Source organism: Labeo rohita, chromosome 24 (assembly GCF_022985175.1).
Source record: "Labeo rohita strain BAU-BD-2019 chromosome 24, IGBB_LRoh.1.0, whole genome shotgun sequence".
Lineage (NCBI taxonomy): Eukaryota > Metazoa > Chordata > Actinopteri > Cypriniformes > Cyprinidae > Labeo > Labeo rohita.
Genome location: NC_066892.1, coordinates 2,842,110 through 2,862,227, shown reverse-complemented (window position 1 = coordinate 2,862,227; position 20,118 = coordinate 2,842,110). Strand labels below are relative to the sequence as shown.

The following is a 20,118-nucleotide window of genomic DNA, read 5'->3' as shown; positions in this document are numbered from 1 at the left end:
TACGTCGAGTGTGTGTGTGTGTTTTGAGCATGCTAATTTAAATGTGTGTGTTTGTGTTTTCCATTTCGACTCCCTCTGGAAATATTTGCATGTCTGTGAGAAGCTGTAAAGTCGCAGACAGAACGGCTCTTATACACCAACTCAAACACACTCTCTCACACACACACACACACACACACACACACACACACACTTGTTGTCTCCCTCTACAATTCACGCTCACATACACACGCTGTTTTACGGCCGCACGCAGAAATGATTTTAACTCAATTTCTCTTATTTACATGATGTTTGCGTCCTTTTTTCCACTCACTCTATCTCTTTCGTAACACACGTGCACACACACACGCTCATGGTGAGGTTAGCCGGCTGAAGAGAGGGTCTGTGTTGGACATTCCCGGAATAGAGTGTCCATGTTTTCCCTGCTTCCTCAGGAACCAGCCTGCAACCAACACACCGTCAGAACATCATCCTGTTTACCGTGCTGAGAATGTGTGTGTGCCTGATTCAGGGATACAAGGCCAATACCAAAAGACTTACTGCCAGATTAGCATGCAAACATTACATAATTGCATAGTTTTTGTTTGGTAGTAAACATTTACATAGCAACTACAAAGCAATGCCCTGGCAACCTTTTTTTAACACCCTAACAACCAGTCAGAACACCTTAGTAACACCTTAGCAACCACGTTTAATACTACATTCTACAACCTCCTAGTAACAGCCATTGCCACAAGCATTGTCCTGGCATCGTTTGTCAACACCCTAGTAACTACCTGAGCACCTTAGCAACAACTTAGAACACCCTAGTCCTTCAACACTTTAGCAACTGCTCAGAAAACCACCCACAACACCATAGCAACCACCAAAAAATGCCCAGGCAATCTCCTTCAGTACCCTAGCAAAATCAATCTTAAACTTAAACCACCACAAACACCTAGTCAAAACTTAGCAGCTACCAAGAACACACCTTATTTACGCCTTAGCAACCACCCACAACACCATAGCAACCACCAAAAAATGCCCAGGCAATCTCCTTCAGTATCCTAGAAAATCAATCTAATCTTAAACTCCCTAGTCAAAACTAAGCAACTACCAAGAACACCCTAGTAACAGGCCATAGCAACACCCAAGCAATCCCCTGGGAACACTCTAGCAACCACACAGAACACCTTAACAACCAGCCAAGAAAAAACAGAAACCACCTACCAATGCCCTGGTAACACCCCAACAACTGCATAGCAACACCTTAGCATTGTGCTGACAAGTTTTACATGGGCAAACACCATTTACCATAGGAAATCACCTAGCAACCATCTAGCAATGCCGTGGAAACCATATACAACACCTTAGCAACTTCACAGCAACACCTTAGTGTCGTTCTGGCAATTTTTGCATAGGCAAACACCAGTTACCATAGGGAAACACCTAGAATAATATAGTAACCACCAAGCAATGCCCTGGAAGCCCCCCACAACACACAAGCAACTGCATAGCAACACCTTAGGATTGTGCTGGCAACGTTTAAATGGGCAAACACCATTTACCATAGGAAATCACCTAGCAACCACCCATAACACCATAGCAACCATCTAACAATGCACTGGAAACCATCCACAACAACGTAACAACTGCATAGCAACATGTTAGCATCATTCTGGCAATTTTTGCATGGACAAACACCAGTTACTATAAGAAATCACCAAGGAAACACCCAGAACACTATAGTAACCTCCTAGTAATGCCCTGGAAACCACCCACAAGACCCTAGCAACTGCATAGCAACACCATAGCATTGTTCTGGCAAAGTTTAAATGGGCAAACACCATTTACCATAATAAATCACCTAGCAGCCATCTAGCAATGCCCTGGAAACTACCCACAACACCCTAGCAACTGCATGGCAACGTGTTAGCATCATTTTGGCATTTTTTGCATGGGCAAACACTTGTTACCATAAGAAATCACCAAGGGAAACACCCACAATACCCTAGAAACTGCATAGTAACACCTTAGCACTGTTCTGGCAACTTTTGCATGGGGAAAAAAACTTTTACCATAGGAAATTGCTTAGCAACCAACCAGCACATCTTAGTAATGCCTGAACAACCACCCAGAAAACCATAGCAACAACTAGCAGTGCTCTGGAAACCACCCACAATACCCTAGCAACTGCATAGCAACACCTTAGCATTTGTCTGGGAAAAAACATACTATATAGAAACTATAGAAATCACTATAAGAAATCACATAGTAACCACCTACAACACCATAGCAACCATGTAACAATGCCCTGAAAACCATCCACAACACCCTAGCAGCTCCATAGCAACCCCTTAACTTTATTTTGCCAATTTTTGCATGGGCAAGCACCTGTTACCATATGAAATCACCAAGCAAACACCCAGAACACTATAGTAACCACCTAACAATACCCTGGAAACTACCCACAATACCCTAGCAACTGCAGAGCAACACCTTAGCATTTTCCTGGCAACTTCTGCATGTGGAAAAAACATTTACCATAAGAAATCACCTAGTAACCACCCACAACACCCTAGCAACTGCATAGCAACACCTTAACATTGTGCCAGCAGCTTTTACATTGGCAAACACCATTTACCATAGGAAAACCACTCAGACCAACCTCCCAGAGCGTTGAAAGACCTTCAGATTTTTCATATGCATCTGTTGTTTATACCCATGATGCACTGGTTTCTGTCTGTTTCTGTAGGTTGGAGGGAGGTGGACGGCCTTCCGCCCCGCCAGCAGGGTCTGAAAGAGGCATTAGAGCAGCTCCTGGGGCAAATTAAAGGAGCACACCGTCACTGTGCCTGCCACGGTAAACACTCACTCACACTGGACCTGAATGAAACCCTCCTAATTCACGCCGAGCCACAGCCACAAATATTACAGCATTTTAAAACAAATGCTGAGTTAATATTTCGGAGGGCTGGAGTATGCAGGTCTCTGCGGGGCGATGCCAGGGATCCTGTTTGTTGGTTTTAGGGCATTAGCGCTGAGGGCTTTTTCACTGAGTTAAATGAGATATATTAGACTGGACTGTAGTAAGTAAAACACATACACTATGAATAAATCACCATCTGCTCACTTCTGTCTCAACACTGGTCATTAAACTCTAATTAAACTACAAACAGGCCTTTAGAGAAACACTTCTCCGACTTCTCACTCCAAATCTTCACCAACTTCTCACTGCTGGCTGTAGCAAATACTATTAGTGATTTATCATTTCATCTGAAAGCTAAAACTGCACATCTGAACTTCTCTACATGACTGTCAGTGACCTCTCTGTGTGTTTAGAACAATGCAAAGCCCCGTCGAACACCAGGAAACACTCTGTGTCTAAAAGTCTGAGGCACCTCTTCCAGCCCACCAGCAAATTTGTCAAAAATCTGAAAAGGTGAGAGAAAACGACAACAAAACAGCAGAAATGGCTGCTGCAATGTTGGATGCTCTCAACACACCATGTCTTGCATTATCTATGATATTCTCTCTGTTCCTCTCTGTAGAGGCCTTTATCTGGCCTGTATATTTTATAAAGATGAAAACGTTCTGGTGACTCCAGAGGATCAGCTGCCTGTCGTTGAGGTGGACGACTCGTACAGCTGTCACGCACAGGATTTACTCTGGTTTACGAAGGTAATAAAGTGGTGCACGCTCTGTTTAGCTTTGTAATAATCAATGAGAAGTTTTGTCATAGTACTTGTTTGGTAAGGTGCATTGCCAGCAGTTTAGTTTTAGTCACATTTTTAGTTAGTATATGTCAGTCATAAGGGTCCATTTTTTAAAATTGAGATTTATACATAATTTGAAAATTATAAAAATATGCATTATGTATGTAAAGATTAAATGTAACTAATAAATTACACTTATTTCACATTGTTAAAAAATAATATATGAAAAACATAAAAATGTAATATAGAAACAACAAATATGAAATATAAGGACACATTTCTATAAAAAAAAATGTAAATATGTATTTTATTTAGCAAATTTTACATTATTTACATGACATTTAAGTTTATATAAGATTATATGTTTTTCTCTCCAACTTTTTTTTCAAAATAGTATTTTAAAATGCCAAAACTACACGGACATTTAAATATAACAAATACATTAAATGTATTTCACTTTGCTAAAGAGATTAATGTTAAAATACAACTAAATTCACACAGAATCATACAGTATTAACATTTGAATTTTAAACATTGTCTCTATGGTGACGTGCACTGACAGGTGTCACATCTGTGGGAGGAGCTCACCTGGATGCAGCAGTGCATCAGTCCTGCACACGCCTCCAGTTCCTGCACGCTTCAGACGCGCCTCAAACTGCTGCAGGCGGCTGCACAGCTGCAGGTCTACAGTCACTAATACTATAACTGCATCATGCTAACCAAACCTCTTAGTGATTTGCATCATCAAACTGTCGCTGAAGTTGAGATTTATTTACACTCTAACATATATCTTGAGGTAAAGCTGATTTTGATTTATTGTGCAGGCGCTCCTCGGCACCGTGGATCTGGGACAGGTGTATTTTGAGCCCATCAAGGACAAGAATGGTAACGCGGTGTTGGTGCTGATGAAGGACGTGAGCGCGTGTGCGCCGCTGGAAGGCGTGCGCTGGATTCCCGTCAGTAAATTCCAGCTGCAGCGTAGATCTTCCTCTTCTTCATCAGACGAGCCCAGTGCACTGGAGACGCTTCTCACCACACTGCATGTGAGTGCTTTAAACACTGAAACACTGTGGATGTGTCACAGACACAATAACTGCTCCCTTTTACGTACAGAAATTCAGTAAAATTGTGAAATATTATTACAATTCGAATTATCTGTTTTCTATGTGAATATATTTTAAAATGTAATTTATTCCTGTGATGCAAAGCTGAATTTTCAGCATCATTACTCCAGTCTTCAGTGTCACGTGATCAGAAATCATTCTAATGTGCTGATTTGCTGCTCAAGAATCTTATTATTATCAGTGTTGAAAACACCTGTATTGCTTTGATCATGTGACACTATAGACTGGAGTAATGATGCTGAAAATTCAGCTTTGATCACAGAAATAAATTACATTTTAAAATGTATTCACACAGAAAAAAAGTTCTTTCAAATTGTAATAATATTTCCCATTTTTGAGCACATAAATGCAGCCTTGGTGAGCAGAAGAGACTTTAATTAAAGCATGTACAAATCATAGCTTTTCAAGTACTGTATATTTATGTACAAAACTCATTTTTAGAATAATGAGAAACATAAATTCAGTCTAGCGTGTCCAAACTTTGCATTTAGACAGTCATTTTGTTGCCAGGACGCGTCGTGCCTGGTTTGACGTCAAACACCATTGAGTTTCTAGTGTCTCGTTATTGACGTCAAGCCTGGCGTGACTCATTTTGATGCGGTGTATTTAATTTCAGAAAGCATTATGGATTCAAAACAACTTGGGAGAGAAAATTACATAATTTGTTCATCTTTGGGTGAACAAATGCTTTAGCTCAACAGGTTTCAGACTCTGAATCCAAAGGCTGAAAATAAGTGGAAAAAAACATTTAGCGGCCGCTAGCTTCTGTATTCCTCGCTCTTGTTCCTGGAGTGCCGTGAATTGTGGGAGTATAACAGTAGCATTGTTCAGCTGATGATTTAGTCTGAGCGCTGTAAACACTTCACCCGCCGCTGATCGTGTGTTTGGAACGGCTCTGGCTCGGGAACATCAGCCTCTGTGTCAAAATGATGTTTTGTCTGAGCGGCTCAGATTTTCCCTGCGGTGAAGCCTTGTGTGTGTGTGCGTGTGTGTGTGTGTGTGTGTGGTGAAAGTGGTTCCACAGCTCAACAACCACATGGCTCCAGAGTCAGTCTCTCAGTCAAATAGTTTAGAAATGATAAACGTGGGTCAATTTAGGGCTATTGCAGGAAGTTCTTCATACCTCTGTGTATGTGTGTTTGGCCATTTTTCCATTCCATATCATTCAGACTCCACACAGAATGTTCCAGACACTGTGTATCTTGTGCGATTAAATTTAAAGTCGTATTTTACCTCCAAATCTAAAGAAAAATAAGATATTATTATTTTAAATGAAGAAAATTAAGATGATTTTAAAGACATTATTTAAGATGTTTGGATTTTGGTTCATTGCTTTACAAATGAAATTTATATGTATTTTTATATATATATATATATATATATATATATATATATATATACACATGCATATGTGTGTTTGTGTGTGTATGTATCTCCCTCACATTATAGTAATAAGAATAAAACAAAAAAAATATTAAAAAAAGTGTAATTGTCATTAAAAAATTGAGTAATAAATGTGAATTTAGATTTAAAAATTTAATTTAAAAAAATTAATTGTCATAAAAATAATGTCACAACGCAAAATAGTCTTAAAATATACATTAATTTTATTTATTTATTTATTTATTTGTTTGTTTGTTTGTTTATTTATGTATTTGAACGAAAAATAATTGCAAAGCAGCCCTGATCAGTCCTGGGTTTTTATTTTGCAATAACATCTGTTTGGCTGTACATTTTCCTGCTTAATCAAAAATATATCCATGGACATAAAGGAAAAAGTTTAAAAAGCTGATATGAGTTAAGATTATTTTGTTGCTTATATTGTGTTTTAATGTCACTTTTGATCAGTTTACTTTTTTAATTAAGACAATGAAGCTGATTTTGAAGACATTATTTAAGATGTTTGGATTTTGAAAATATTTTCATTAAACTTAAACCCATCTTGTCCTCACTACTGTAATGCTTTTTTTGGTAACTCCTTTTATTTATATATATATATTTTTATTTATATATATTTTTTTTCTGATATTATTATTATTAATTATATTTCTTATTACTGTTTGTTTGTACTGTTTGTGTTTGTATTGCAATGTTTTTTTGTTTATTCTTAATTTGAAGAAATCATATATATATATATATATATATATATGTATATATGTATATGTATTTTTTTTCTTTTCTGTTATTATTATTATTAATTATTTATTATTAATTTCTTATTACTGTTTGTACTGTTTGTGTTTGTATAGTAATGTTTTTTTTTGTTTGTTTTTTGTTTTTTGTGTATTAGAAGAAATCAGCAGTTTAACAAATATGCCTTATGTGTAAATACTGTGTAAATATATTTCAGGAATTTTTTATATAAAATTTTAAAAATTGTAACATTTATTTTATAAATAAAATATATATTAATTGACCTGTAATATTTTTTTAAATGTATATTTTTTGCATTTTGCAGTGGGTAAATACTTTACAAATGAAATGTGTGTGTATGTGTATGCATATAGTTATAGGAATAAAATTAAAATAAAAAAATATAAAAAAGTGTAACTGTCATACAAAATGTAATAAAAAATGTGCATTAAAAAATGTAATTTAATAAAAAAAAAGTTTAATTGTCATAAAAAATCTCACAAATAATCTTAAAAACACATACATTTTATTATTATTTTTTTTTAATTATTTTTTTTGAATGAAAAATAATTGCAAAGCAGTCCTGATCAATCCTAGGTTTTGATTTAGCAATAAAGACCATTTGGCTGTACATTTTCCTCCTTAATCAAAAAATATATGCATTGACGTATAGGAATAAGTTAAAAACGCTGATATGAGTTAAGTTTATTTTTTTCATTTTCACACACTTTCCCAGGCGAACGGTCAGTTATTCACATATTCAGGTTTATTTGAGCATGAATAATCAGAATAAGGTATTCCAGAGAAGCAGTAATAACACGTCATGTTTATTTCACCTGTTTTTGGAATGAATTTCGATCCTGGACGTGTTCTTGACAGGTTTCATGAGATTTTCTACACGTTCAAGTTTTTCTAATGAGCTGTTGGTGTGCAGGAGAAGCTGGCGTATCACCGGCGCAGCAGGAAGTGTCTGTCTCCAGGTTTATATCTGGGTTACCTGAAGCTGTACACCTCAGTGGACCAGATCAGGATGCTCGTGTCACACAAACACCCAAACGTACTGTGCCACGTCAAAATACGAGACAACGGCCACGTCTCCAGGTATGACGCGTTTATGGTTGTTATGCACACGGATGTCTTAATACCTGTGTGTTATTATTATGCATGTTTGTTTCGTAGAGAAGAATGGCAGTGGCTTCAGTCGCTGAGTTCGCTGGAGGACAGCGCGAAGGTGTGCGACGATGTCCAGAGCGCTCCACATCGCCTCCTACTGGACCTGCGGACCGCAGCTAAAGATTTACTCGCCCACATCAACATTCCCAACCACCAGGTGTGTGCATTTACACATCCACACATAGACACGCAATTAGTTTAATTGCACAAGCAAATGAATTCCGTTTATTTAATGCATTCCTTTCTGAATAAAGTATTAATTTCTTTTAAAAAAGTGCCATCATTTACCTTAAATAGTGGTTTAATGACATCAATAATCGATTTAATGCAATCTGTTCTGAATAAAAGTATTAATTTCTTCCCAAAATTGTCACAATGTACAGCAAATAGTGTTTTACTGTCACTTCTGATCACTTTAAAAGGTCCTTTTCGTAATAAGTGTTAATTTATTTTAAAAAATGTGCCCTAAATAGTGTTTTAATATCATTAATGATCGATTTAATGTGTCCTTTCTAAATAAAAGTATTCATTTCTGCAAAACATTGTCATGATGTAACATAAATAGTGTTTTACTGTCATTTTTGATCAATTTTTTATGCATCCTTTCTGAATAAAAGTGGTAATTCCTCTAAAAAGTGCCATAATGTACCACAAATAGTGTTTTACTGTCATTAATGATCGATTTAAAGCATCCTTTTTTGAATAAAAGTATTCATTAAAAGTGCTGGAATATCCTGCAAATAGTGTTTACTGTCACTTTTGATTCATTTAGTGCATCCTTACTGACTAAAAGTATCAATTTTCCTTTTAAAAAAAAGTGCCATAATGTACCACAAATAGTGTTTACTGTCGCTTTTGATCAGTTTATGCATCCTTGCTGAATAAAAATATTAAGTTCTGCAAAAAAGTGGCATAATGTACCATAAATTTTATTTTACTGTCACTTTTGACTGATTTAAAGCATCCTTTCTAAATAAAACTATTAATTTCTTTAAAAAAAAGTGTCAGAATATACCACAAATAGTGTTTTAATGTCACTTTTGATCAATTTAATGCATCCATTCTAAATAAAAGTATTAATTTGTTTTAAAAAGTGTACATTAGTAATGTACCATAAATGGTGTTTTAATGATCGATTTTAATAAAAATATTAATTTCTTTTAAAAAAAAGTGTCAAAAGTGTCCTGCAAATAGTGTTTTACTGTCACTTATAATCAATTTAAAAAATCCTTTCTGAATAAAAGTATTAATTTCCTCAACATAAATGTCACAGTGTACCACAAATACTGTTTTACTGTCACTTTTAATCAATTTTAAAAATTCTTTCTGAATAAAAGTATTTTTTAATGTACCATAAATGGTGTTTTAATGACATTAATAATCGATTTAATGCATCCTTTCTTAATAAAAGTGTTAATTTCTGCAAAAAATGGTCATAATGTACCACAAATAGTGTTTTACTGTCACTTTTGATCAATTAAATGCATCTTTTCAAAATAAAAATATTCATTTATTTTTAAAAAGTGCCATAAAATACCATAAATATTGTTTCAATCACATTACTGATCGATTTAATGCAACTTTTTTAATAAAAGTATTATTTTCTGCAAAAAAAATAGTGCCATAATGTACTGCAAATAGTGTTTTACTGTCACTTTTGATTATTTTAATGCATCTTTGGGGCATAAAAGTATTATTTTCTTTAAAAAAAAGTGCCATGATGTACCATAAATAGTGTTTTAATGACATTAATTATCTTAATGACATTAATTATCTAAATTATCTAATTATCTAAATTATCTAAATTTCTTTTAAAAAAAAAGTCCTGTAATGTACCGCAAATACAAAAAAAAAAAGTGTTTTACTGTCACTTTTGACCAATTTAATGCATCCTTTCTGAATAAAAGTTTTAATTTCTTTAAAAAAAAGTGCCATAATGTACCACAAATAGTGTTTTACTGTCACTTTTTATTAATTTAATGCATCCTTGATGCATAAAAGTATTATTTTCTTTAAAAAAGTGCCATGATGTACCATAAATAGTGTTTTAATGACATTAATTATCCATTTAATGCAACCTTTTCTCAATAAAAGTAATATTTTTCTGCAAAAAAAGTGTTTTATTGTCACTTTTGATTAATTTAATGCATCCTTCTGCCATAAAAATCTAAATTTCTTTAAAAAAGTGCCATAATGTACCACAAATAGTGATTTACTGTCACTTTTGACCAATTTAATGCATCCTTTCTGAATAAAAGTGTTCATTTCTTTAAAAAAAAAAGTGCCATAATGTACTGCAAATAGTGTTTTACTGTCACTTTTTATTAATTTAATGCACGCTTGGGGCATTAAAGTATTATTTTCTTTAAAAAAAAAGTGCCGTGATGTACCATAAATAGTGTTTTAATGACATTAATGATCCATTTAATGCAACCTTTTCAATGAAAGTAATATTTTTCTGCAAAAAACGTGTTTTACTGTCACTTTTGGTTAATTTAATGCATCCTTGGGCCATAAAAGTGCCATAATGTACCACAAATAGTGTTTTATTGTCACTTTTGACCAATTTAATGCATCTTTCCTGAATAAAAGTATTCGTTTCTTTTAAAAAGTGTCATAATGAACCACAAATAGTGTTTTAGAATTTAGTGAATAAAAACCTAAACCAATAAACTGATCTGAATATACTAGAATGAAGACTAGTTTAATTTCCAAAACCATGTGCCATATAAACCTATAAAGTAAAAAAATGATTCTTTAAAGAACCTGCGATACTGCAAATACTAATATTTCTCCTTTTCCTCATCCGTCAGGCACAGGATTTCCGTGTGTATGTGAAGGAGGTAGTAGAGTTGGGAGGGGGCGTGTCCTTCCTGTTGCTCCTCCCACCGTGTGAGGAGGTGTGTTCTCCTCCCGGACAGAATCATCTCTGCTCGCCGCGCTCTGGATTCTTCACCCTGCCGCTGCAAATCTTTGAATTAGGTGAGACCGAACACCTCAAACACGTTCACCCACATGTATCTTCTGTCCCGTCCCCACCGTGCGCTCACTCTCTGTCTGCGTAGTTCACTTCGAGGCGTACTGCCCCAGTTTCATCGGCCTGTACTGCCGCGTGTCGGCGCTGCTGGCTCTGGAGTCGCTGATGTCCCAGCAGACTTTGCGCGAGGCGTTCTCCGAGTCCGAGCTCTTCGCCGCCAAGCAGAAACATCAGCAGGTTGAGGAGTATTTGCAGGTATTTCTGTCCTCTGTGCAATTCAACACTGGCAGGCCGCCGCTCCAGTTCAGCTTTCATAGGTGTAACTGATGACAGTTAACCCGCAATAAAAATCAGAACAAACTGTTCAACTGCGGGCATTTACAGTATCATCTTTAATAGATCAGCCCATGTGATCAGTGTGCTGAGTCGTCTACTTTAAGACATTTAGGATTTATGTTTGACACTCTCCTATTAAACTACACTGCTACACTGCAAAAAAGACTATTTTTAATGAGTATTTTTGTCTAATTGTTCAGTTAAAATATCTAAATGAAAAAAAATAATGTGTTACGTTTTTACTTTTTTTCATTTGATCCTAATATTTAATTTCTTCTGTAATATTCTCACAAAAACAAGCCTTTATCTTGTGATATTCTGCTGTTTTTGCTATTTCTTCTTAATAATTGAGTGTTTGGATCAGAATATCTTGTTTATTTGTGTTGATTTTCAGCATCTGGAGGACCTGTGGCGTGATGCGCGGTGGATGGTGGTTCTCCAGTCGGCCCGGTATAAGCATCAGAGCTCTGGAGTGAGTCTGGGCTGGATTATTGACTTCTCCAAAGAGAGTATTCCTGAAAAACCAGCTTCCACTTCCTCTCAGATGGACTACCTGCCCTCACCGACCCCGTCACCGGAGAGCACACGCAAACACAACGGTGAGAGAGAGTGATCACAGAAACACCAGACATCAGATCATCATGTTTATAAAAATAAAAAAAAATCCAAAAATTACAAAATAAAAACTAAATTGCTATATTGTGTGATTGCAAATAAAAACTATGGTATTATGTTGTAATATTTTACTGTAAAATAAAAAAATAGTATTTATTGAATAGTTTTATTTTTACATTTTAATACTAATATTTGTGTCTCGTTCTTCATTTCGCAGTGGAACAAAATTACTATTATTATTATAATTTTTTTATTATAAAATTTTAATAATTTTAATAAAATAAATTGTAGGTTTTATTTTATTTAATTTTTTTATCTTTTTGTTTAGTTTTTAAGTTTGTTTCCCAAACTTTTTGTCAGACAAAAAGAAAAAAAATATATGGCTATGAAAATTCACACTTATTTCACTAATAAAAATAATATTAATAATAATAATAATAACAGAATAAAAATTTAATATTTTATTGTAAAATAAAAAAATGTGTATTTACTGAATATTTTTATTTTTACATTTTAATATTGATATTTATGGCTGTCTCTCTTCATTTCAATATGGAACACAAAATTATTATTATTGTATTATTAGTTTTATGTAGTAATATTTATTACATTTTTATTTAAGTAAATACATTTTCTTTATTTATTTATTTTTAGTCTTTTTGTGTAGTTTTTAAGTTTGTTTCCTAAACTTTTTTGTTAGACAAAAAAAAAGAAAAGATTTGTGGCTTTAAAAATCCACAGTTATTACTTAATTCACAAATAAAACAAAAATGCTATTTTGTTTAATTACAGTATAATACTGTTACTGTATTGTAATATTTTACTGTAAAATAGAAAAAGAGTATTTATTAAATAATAAAGAGTATGGCTGTAATTGTAGACTTTGAGTTGTTTTATTTTTTTTAAGCAAAATTTAATTTTATTATATTATTTGCATAAATTAAAAAAAAAATCTTGAAGAAATTTTGTAATATTTCTTTACCCTTGTGTTATTCCAAATCTAAATGTTTTTTTTTTTTTTTTTTTTTTTTTTTTTTTTTTTTTTTGCAGAACACAAAATTATTACTGTTATCATTATTTTATTATTATTTTTATGTAATACACTTTATTTAATTTTTATTTAATACAATACATTTTATTTATTTTTTAAATTTTGTTATCTTTTTATTTCTTTATTAATTAATTAATTATTTACTTAATTATAAACAAAAAAAAGCTATGGTCAATATGAAAAAAACCCATATATGTATATAAATTGGGGAACTGGGGTAAGTAATGGTCAAATTTTCATTTTTAAGTGAACTATTCCTTTGAGAAGTCTCTCTTTCTGGCTTTCCCAAGATTCCCACGGTCTGTCGGATGAGGATAACTCATCGGAGGTGTTCCTCACCACCGATAGCGAGTACAGCTCCAGTGTGGCCCAGAGCACCAGAGAACTGGACCTGATTCCACCGTCTCCTACCAGCTTCAGATCCGTAACATCCACACACCCTTCCTCCTCCTCGCAGTCCTCGCCTCGATCCTCACAGCCGGACGTGCTGCAGACCGGAGGAGGGATGAGCAGACGCGAACACGTGAGCGCGTTCGATAGCGACTTCATCCTGCCGAGCCGTCAGATCGAACTGCTGCGGGTCACAGAGAAGAGAACGGCGCTGTGCGTCCGCACCAGCAGTCTGGAGTACCCGCCTCCCGTCTCCATGCCAACCACACCCACCAGCTCCTCCAGTCAAAAGCGATGGACACGCCCCTCCTCCTTCGACCTCTGCTTCTCCGCCCTCGAGCCCCGCCCTGTGCCTGTGCGCACCCTATCGGAGGACAGCGGCGTCCAGCGACTCTCCACCCACTCTGCCGGTTCATCCCCTCATAGGCCGTGCCACAGCACACTGAGAGTGTACCCACAATACCGCACCGGCCTACCCAAAGAAACCAGTGTCAAAGTGAGTGATTGTGTTCAGATGAGCTCAGGGTGCTTTAGGGTGAATTTAAATGTAATTATTCCTACATGAAGTTGTATTTGCAATTGAAATAGAAATGACAGAAAGAGGAATTAAATTTAAACCTTCACACCCACAGGTTTTGTTTTATTTTTCATTATATTTTAATGAGTTATGCCTGTTTATTCCCTGATTTACATGTTAGACATGTTTCTCTAAACATTCTCGGAAGTAAACAAATTTATATTGACTAAATTCTGGCATATTTTAATCTAAATTATATTTATTAAATATATTTAAAAAAAATATATAGTACAGTTCATTTTGTTTATTTTAATGTAAATGTATTGCTTATTTTGTCTAAATTCTAGTATAATTTAATTTAAATTATATTTAATAAATATATTTTTTAAAAATGTAATAAAATAGTACATTTCATTTTGTGTTTTTAATGTAAATGTACTGGTTATATTGATTAAATTTTTGCATATTTTAATTGAAATTATATTTATTAAATATATTAAATGTATTTGTTAAATTGACTAAATCCTAGAATTTTCAAAATTAAGTATTCTTTTATCATGGTCTATTTTCTCTAATTATTATATATAAATAGAATATAAATGTATACCATATATGTAAATGCTTAATACTTTATACTAAATAAATATTTAATTAGTTGCATTTAATATTTTTGGAAATATTACGTATAACCCAAAAGGCATGTGAATTTTATGGGACTTTTATTCAATTTTAGTCATTATATTATATTATATTATATTATATTATTCAGGGTTATTATAAGTAACTAAAAGCATTAAAAGCATTTTTGTTAATTAAAATAAAGTAAACTGAAATAAAAATGTAAAAACTTATTTCAGTTAGTAGCCGAGAAATATCCAAAACAATTTAAACTAAATAAAATAAATAATAAATAAAAACTAATATATTATAACTATTAAAAACAATATACGCACATTAAATAAATCTAATAAAAATGACAAAAACACAACAAAATTACTAAACTTTAACTGAAATGTGATAATATAAAATAAAATCTAATTAAAAATATTAACAACAAAACTGTAAATAAAAAAATGAGTATTTATTGAATATTCTTACATTTGTGGCTGTTGTTTTTCATTTCACAATGGAACACAAAATTATTGTTATTATTATTTATTATTGTTGTTGTAATTTATTTGGCTATCTTTTTATTTAGTTTTTAAGTTTGTTTCCCAAACTTTCTGTTAATTAAAATAAATAAAAAAACTTTAACTTAAATAAAATTTAAAAAATTTATTTCAGTTAGTAGCCAAGAAATAACCAAAATAATTAAGACTAAATTATTTTAGTTAAATAAAACTAATAAAAATGACAAAAACACAACAAAATTACTAAACTTTATGTGATAATATAAAATAAAATCTAAATAAAAATATTAACAACAAAACTGTAAATAAAAAAATGAGTATTTATTGAATATTCTTACATTTGTGGCTGTTGTTTTTCATTTCACAATGGAACACAAAATTATTGTTATTATTATTTATTATTGTTGTTGTAATTTATTTGGCTATCTTTTTATTTAGTTTTTAAGTTTGTTTCCCAAACTTTCTGTTAATTAAAATAAATAAAAAAACTTTAACTTAAATAAAATTTAAAAAATTTATTTCAGTTAGTAGCCAAGAAATAACCAAAATAATTAAGACTAAATTATTTTAGTTAAATAAAACTAATAAAAATGACAAAAACACAACAAAATTACTAAACTTTATGTGATAATATAAAATAAAATCTAAATAAAAATATTAACCACAAAAACTGTAACTGTAAATACATAATATGATTCTGCATTCTGGTTGTTATATTTTCATATTCAGGAATTAAATAGAAATTTAAATCCTCAGTTCAGTTCCGATAACCATAAAGTTGCTTGTGAGTTATTACCATAGTATGTTTGAGCAAAACACCTAACCATAGTTTACTCCAGTTTACTAAACAGACTGTTTAGTCTGCTGATTCATATGTTTGTGTTTATCTGTGTTTGTAGTTACGCGTGACTCCGGAGACGTCGGCTAAAGAGATGGTTCGTCTGGTGGTCCAGGAGATCAACGCCGTGTGCCATCACCTGCAGAAAGCGGCGCAGCAGTGCACGTGTGTGGCGGGTCAGTGCGGATACCCGTCCTGCGCGTCTGAGGTGTGCGTGTACGGCAGCGAGCAGCTCGAGCACTTCGGCCTGGTCCTGCTGGTGGAGGGCAGAGAGAAATGGCTACAGGACGATTTCTGCCCGCTCACGCTACAAAACCCATGGACACGCGGCAAACTCTGCGTCCGCTTCAAGGAGTATTCACCGCTCGCGCTGCAGTACAGCAGAGCCACGACTGTTTGATCGCTACAACGTGTAAATACACACACATGCACACACACACTGGCTAAAGTGCACAGACTACTGAAGTTTTGGTGTTTTTGCTACTTGTTCATTCATTTTTGAATTACTTCACAAGGTCTTAAGGTTCATGATTTGCGAAGCGGGTTCACCAGGACTGATCTGCTCACCTACACTGGGTTATAATCACGTTAACCTTATGAGAAAAGTACTGATCAATCACTAATAAGAGTTAAAGTCAACATGAAATCAAAACTGATGTATTATCAGTTTACTCCTTACTATAATGCCCAGCATTCATCAAAATGACACTAAATACATATATAATTATTATTTATTTTAAATAAATGCTATTCTTTTTAACTTTCTATTCATCAAAGAATCCTGAAAAATAAAATATATCACAGTTTCCACAAAAATATGAAGCCACAGCTGTTTTTAACACTGAGAATAATCGTAAATGTTTCTTGAGCTGCAAAGCAGCATTTTAGAATGATTTCTGAAGGATCATGTGACACTGAAAACTGGAGTAATGATGCTGAAAATTCAGCTTTGATCACAGAAATAAATTACATTTTACTATATATTTACATATTTTAAATATTAATAATATTTGACTTTTTTTTTACTGTTTTTACAGTATTTTTGAACAAATAAATGCAACCTTGGTGAGGAGAAGAGACTTAAAATTTAAAATTGTTTATACACCAATTTTAGATAGATAGATAGATAGATAGATAGATAGATAGATAGATACAATTATATAAAATATATACAATTTTTGTGAATGTCAGGAGCAGTTGATATATATGTGTATATATATAATAGATAAAATTATATAAAATATATAAAAAATTGTGTGAATTTTAGGAACAGGTTATATATATATATATATATATATGTGTATGTGTGTGTATATATATATATATATATATATATATATATGTGTGTGTAATAGATAACATTATATAAAATATATACATTTTTTGTGAATTTCAGGAACAGTTTATATATATATATATAGATATGTATATCATAGAGGAAATTATATAAAATATATACAATTTTGTGAATTTCAGGAACAGTTTCAGGAAAAAAAAATTTTTTTGCAGTGCTCTTTTTCTCTTAGAAAAAAAATTCACTTGGAAATCCATCACACTACTGAGGTACAATTGATTAAGAATGGCATTTCATGTTGACTTTAACTGGTTACATCACATGTAACACTACAATTTCACTTTATTTGCTTGCTTGATTTAGTGCCACTTTAACCAGATGGTGTAAGTTCAGTCTAGACAGAAGCTCTTCCATACGTATTCCGAAGTGAAATGTTTACAGCTCGCCAACGGTGGTTTGAAATCACCGAACAAACGTTACGTCATGATTTTTTTGGTCAATGCATTCTTCCTCAGGATACCGTTAAACCCTTCCACCAAATTGTACACGTAAGCGACGGACTTATCCAAACTGTGAATACTCCATTGAATCACTGAACCTTTCTATAACCGATGCACTTGAGAACGAGTCTACACTGAACGCATCACCAGAACTGAAGCTTTATCCAAATGAAGAGTGATGTTAAACTTTGTTTTGATCGTTTGCGGACAGTCACTTTGGACTGAACGAACAATACGGACCTTTGCCCTAGAGTTTTGACTGACTCTTCCTGTTTCTACTGTTCATTTGTGTTGCTTTGAGTAGCATTTGAGGAGCGTTCACTTCTTGTTGTAGTGCGGTGAATTTCTTCTGGATATTGTGTTTACTGTGTCTGTTTGACGACTGACGGACACACACAAGCGCGAAGTAAACGTTTTGGTGCAATAATATTTTACACTGTAGCTCGGAAGCGGATTTCTCTTCCAGATGAACGTTGATTTATGGAATTATGTACAAATACACACTCGAGCTGATACACAAACGCTGTTTCAGATGATGTGTGTTTTGGCATGAGACGTAAGACTGTTTGTGTGTGTGTGTGTGTGTGTTTGTGTGTACATGTTCCTAGCATGAGCTCATAGTCTTATGGCTGTCCATTTGATGAAAGCATAGTTTTGAGCAGCTGCTCTGTGTGTGTGTGTGTGTTTGTAGTTTACTACATGTTTTAATATGAGTGTTTTATTTACAGCTCCAGCAGCTATTGTCTGATTCACATTCAGTCAAATCCTCCACACCTCTCGGATAATGGAAAAATAACATTTTTTTTCATGAAATAATAGCTTTTTTAAAACTTTTTAAGAATTAATTTTAAGAAATCATGTTTTATAAATGAATTCCCATGAATTACTGTATATTACCCATAATCCTGAAGAAACAACCACCATTTAGAAGATGCAGTTAGCATGAAAACAGGAAATGCATTCACTCATATAAAGCACTGCAAATGTTGTTTCGAACACACTCTTAAACTACTAATATAAGTATATATTTGAATGTTTCACAGTTAACTCTAAATATACAGTATTTTATGGAAGCCTGTTTCCACCACAGGGTGAAAAAATAGAAAGTATTTTCTTGGAATTCTGAAGAAAAAAAAAAGGGAATTGTGAGATCTAAACTTAGAATTCTGACTATATTTCTTGGAATTCTGAATAAAAATTGAAATTACAAGATATAAACTCCGAATTCTGACTATTTTTCTTAGAAATTCTGAAGAAAAAATTGGAATTGTCAGATAAACTCCGAATTCTGACTATTTTTCTTGGAATTCTGAAGAAAAAATTGGAATTGTCAGATAAACTCAGAATTCTGACTAATTTTCTTGGAATTTTGAATAAAAATTGGAATTGTGAGATAAACTCAGAATTCTGACTGTTTTTCTTGGAATTCTGAGTAAAAAAAATTGGAATCGCGAGATATAAACTCAGAATTCTGATCATTTTTCTTGGAATTCGGAATAAAACAATTGGAATTGTGAGATATAAACTCAGAATTCTATTTTTCTTAGAATTTGGAATAAAAAAATTGGAATTGTGAAATATAAATTCAGAATTCTGACGATTTTTCTTGGAATTCGGAAAAAAAAAATGGAATTGTGAGATATAAACTCAGAATTCTGACCATTTTTCTTAGAATTTGGAATAAAAAAATTGGAATCCCAAGATATAAACTCAGAATTCTGGCTATTTTTCTTAGAATTTGGAATAAAAAAATTGGAATTGCGAAATATAAACTCAGTATTCAGACTATTTTTCTTGGAATTCTGAGTAAAAAAAAATGGAATCCTGAGATATAAACTCAGAATTCTGACAATTTTTCTTGGAATTTGGAGTAAAAAAAATTGGAATCCCGAGATATAAACTCCGAATTCTGACTATTTTTCTTAGAAATTCTGAAGAAAAAATTGGAATTGTCAGATAAACTCAGAATTCTGACTATTTTTCTTGGAATTCTGAAGAAAAAATTGGAATTGTCAGATAAACTCAGAATTCTGACTAATTTTCTTGGAATTTTGAATAAAAATTGGAATTGTGAGATAAACTCAGAATTCTGACTGTTTTTCTTGGAATTCTGAGTAAAAAAAATTGGAATCGCGAGATATAAACTCAGAATTCTGATCATTTTTCTTGGAATTCGGAATAAAACAATTGGAATTGTGAGATATAAACTCAGAATTCTATTTTTCTTAGAATTTGGAATAAAAAAATTGGAATTGTGAAATATAAATTCAGAATTCTGACGATTTTTCTTGGAATTCGGAAAAAAAAAATGGAATTGTGAGATATAAACTCAGAATTCTGACCAT

The 20,118-nt window shown here is 33.1% G+C and overlaps 1 protein-coding gene across 3 annotated transcripts in view; it reads left to right on the top strand.

The window, feature by feature from the left end:
- The window catches only part of LOC127155448 (ankyrin repeat and fibronectin type-III domain-containing protein 1), a 94,106-nt gene extending 75,660 nt beyond the window's left edge, over positions 1-18,446 (top strand). For all 3 annotated transcript variants that reach the window (XM_051097642.1, XM_051097641.1, XM_051097643.1), the window contains 12 exons: positions 2,735-2,842; positions 3,322-3,421; positions 3,531-3,660; positions 4,258-4,377; positions 4,520-4,738; positions 7,887-8,053; positions 8,132-8,282; positions 10,939-11,107; positions 11,191-11,357; positions 11,833-12,037; positions 13,395-13,990; positions 16,041-18,446. In XM_051097642.1, the coding sequence (XP_050953599.1) occupies positions 2,735-2,842; positions 3,322-3,421; positions 3,531-3,660; positions 4,258-4,377; positions 4,520-4,738; positions 7,887-8,053; positions 8,132-8,282; positions 10,939-11,107; positions 11,191-11,357; positions 11,833-12,037; positions 13,395-13,990; positions 16,041-16,379 (2,471 nt within the window). In that variant the 3' untranslated portion in view covers positions 16,380-18,446. The remainder of the gene's footprint in view (positions 1-2,734; positions 2,843-3,321; positions 3,422-3,530; positions 3,661-4,257; positions 4,378-4,519; positions 4,739-7,886; positions 8,054-8,131; positions 8,283-10,938; positions 11,108-11,190; positions 11,358-11,832; positions 12,038-13,394; positions 13,991-16,040) is intronic.
- Positions 18,447-20,118: the final 1,672 nt, after the last annotated feature.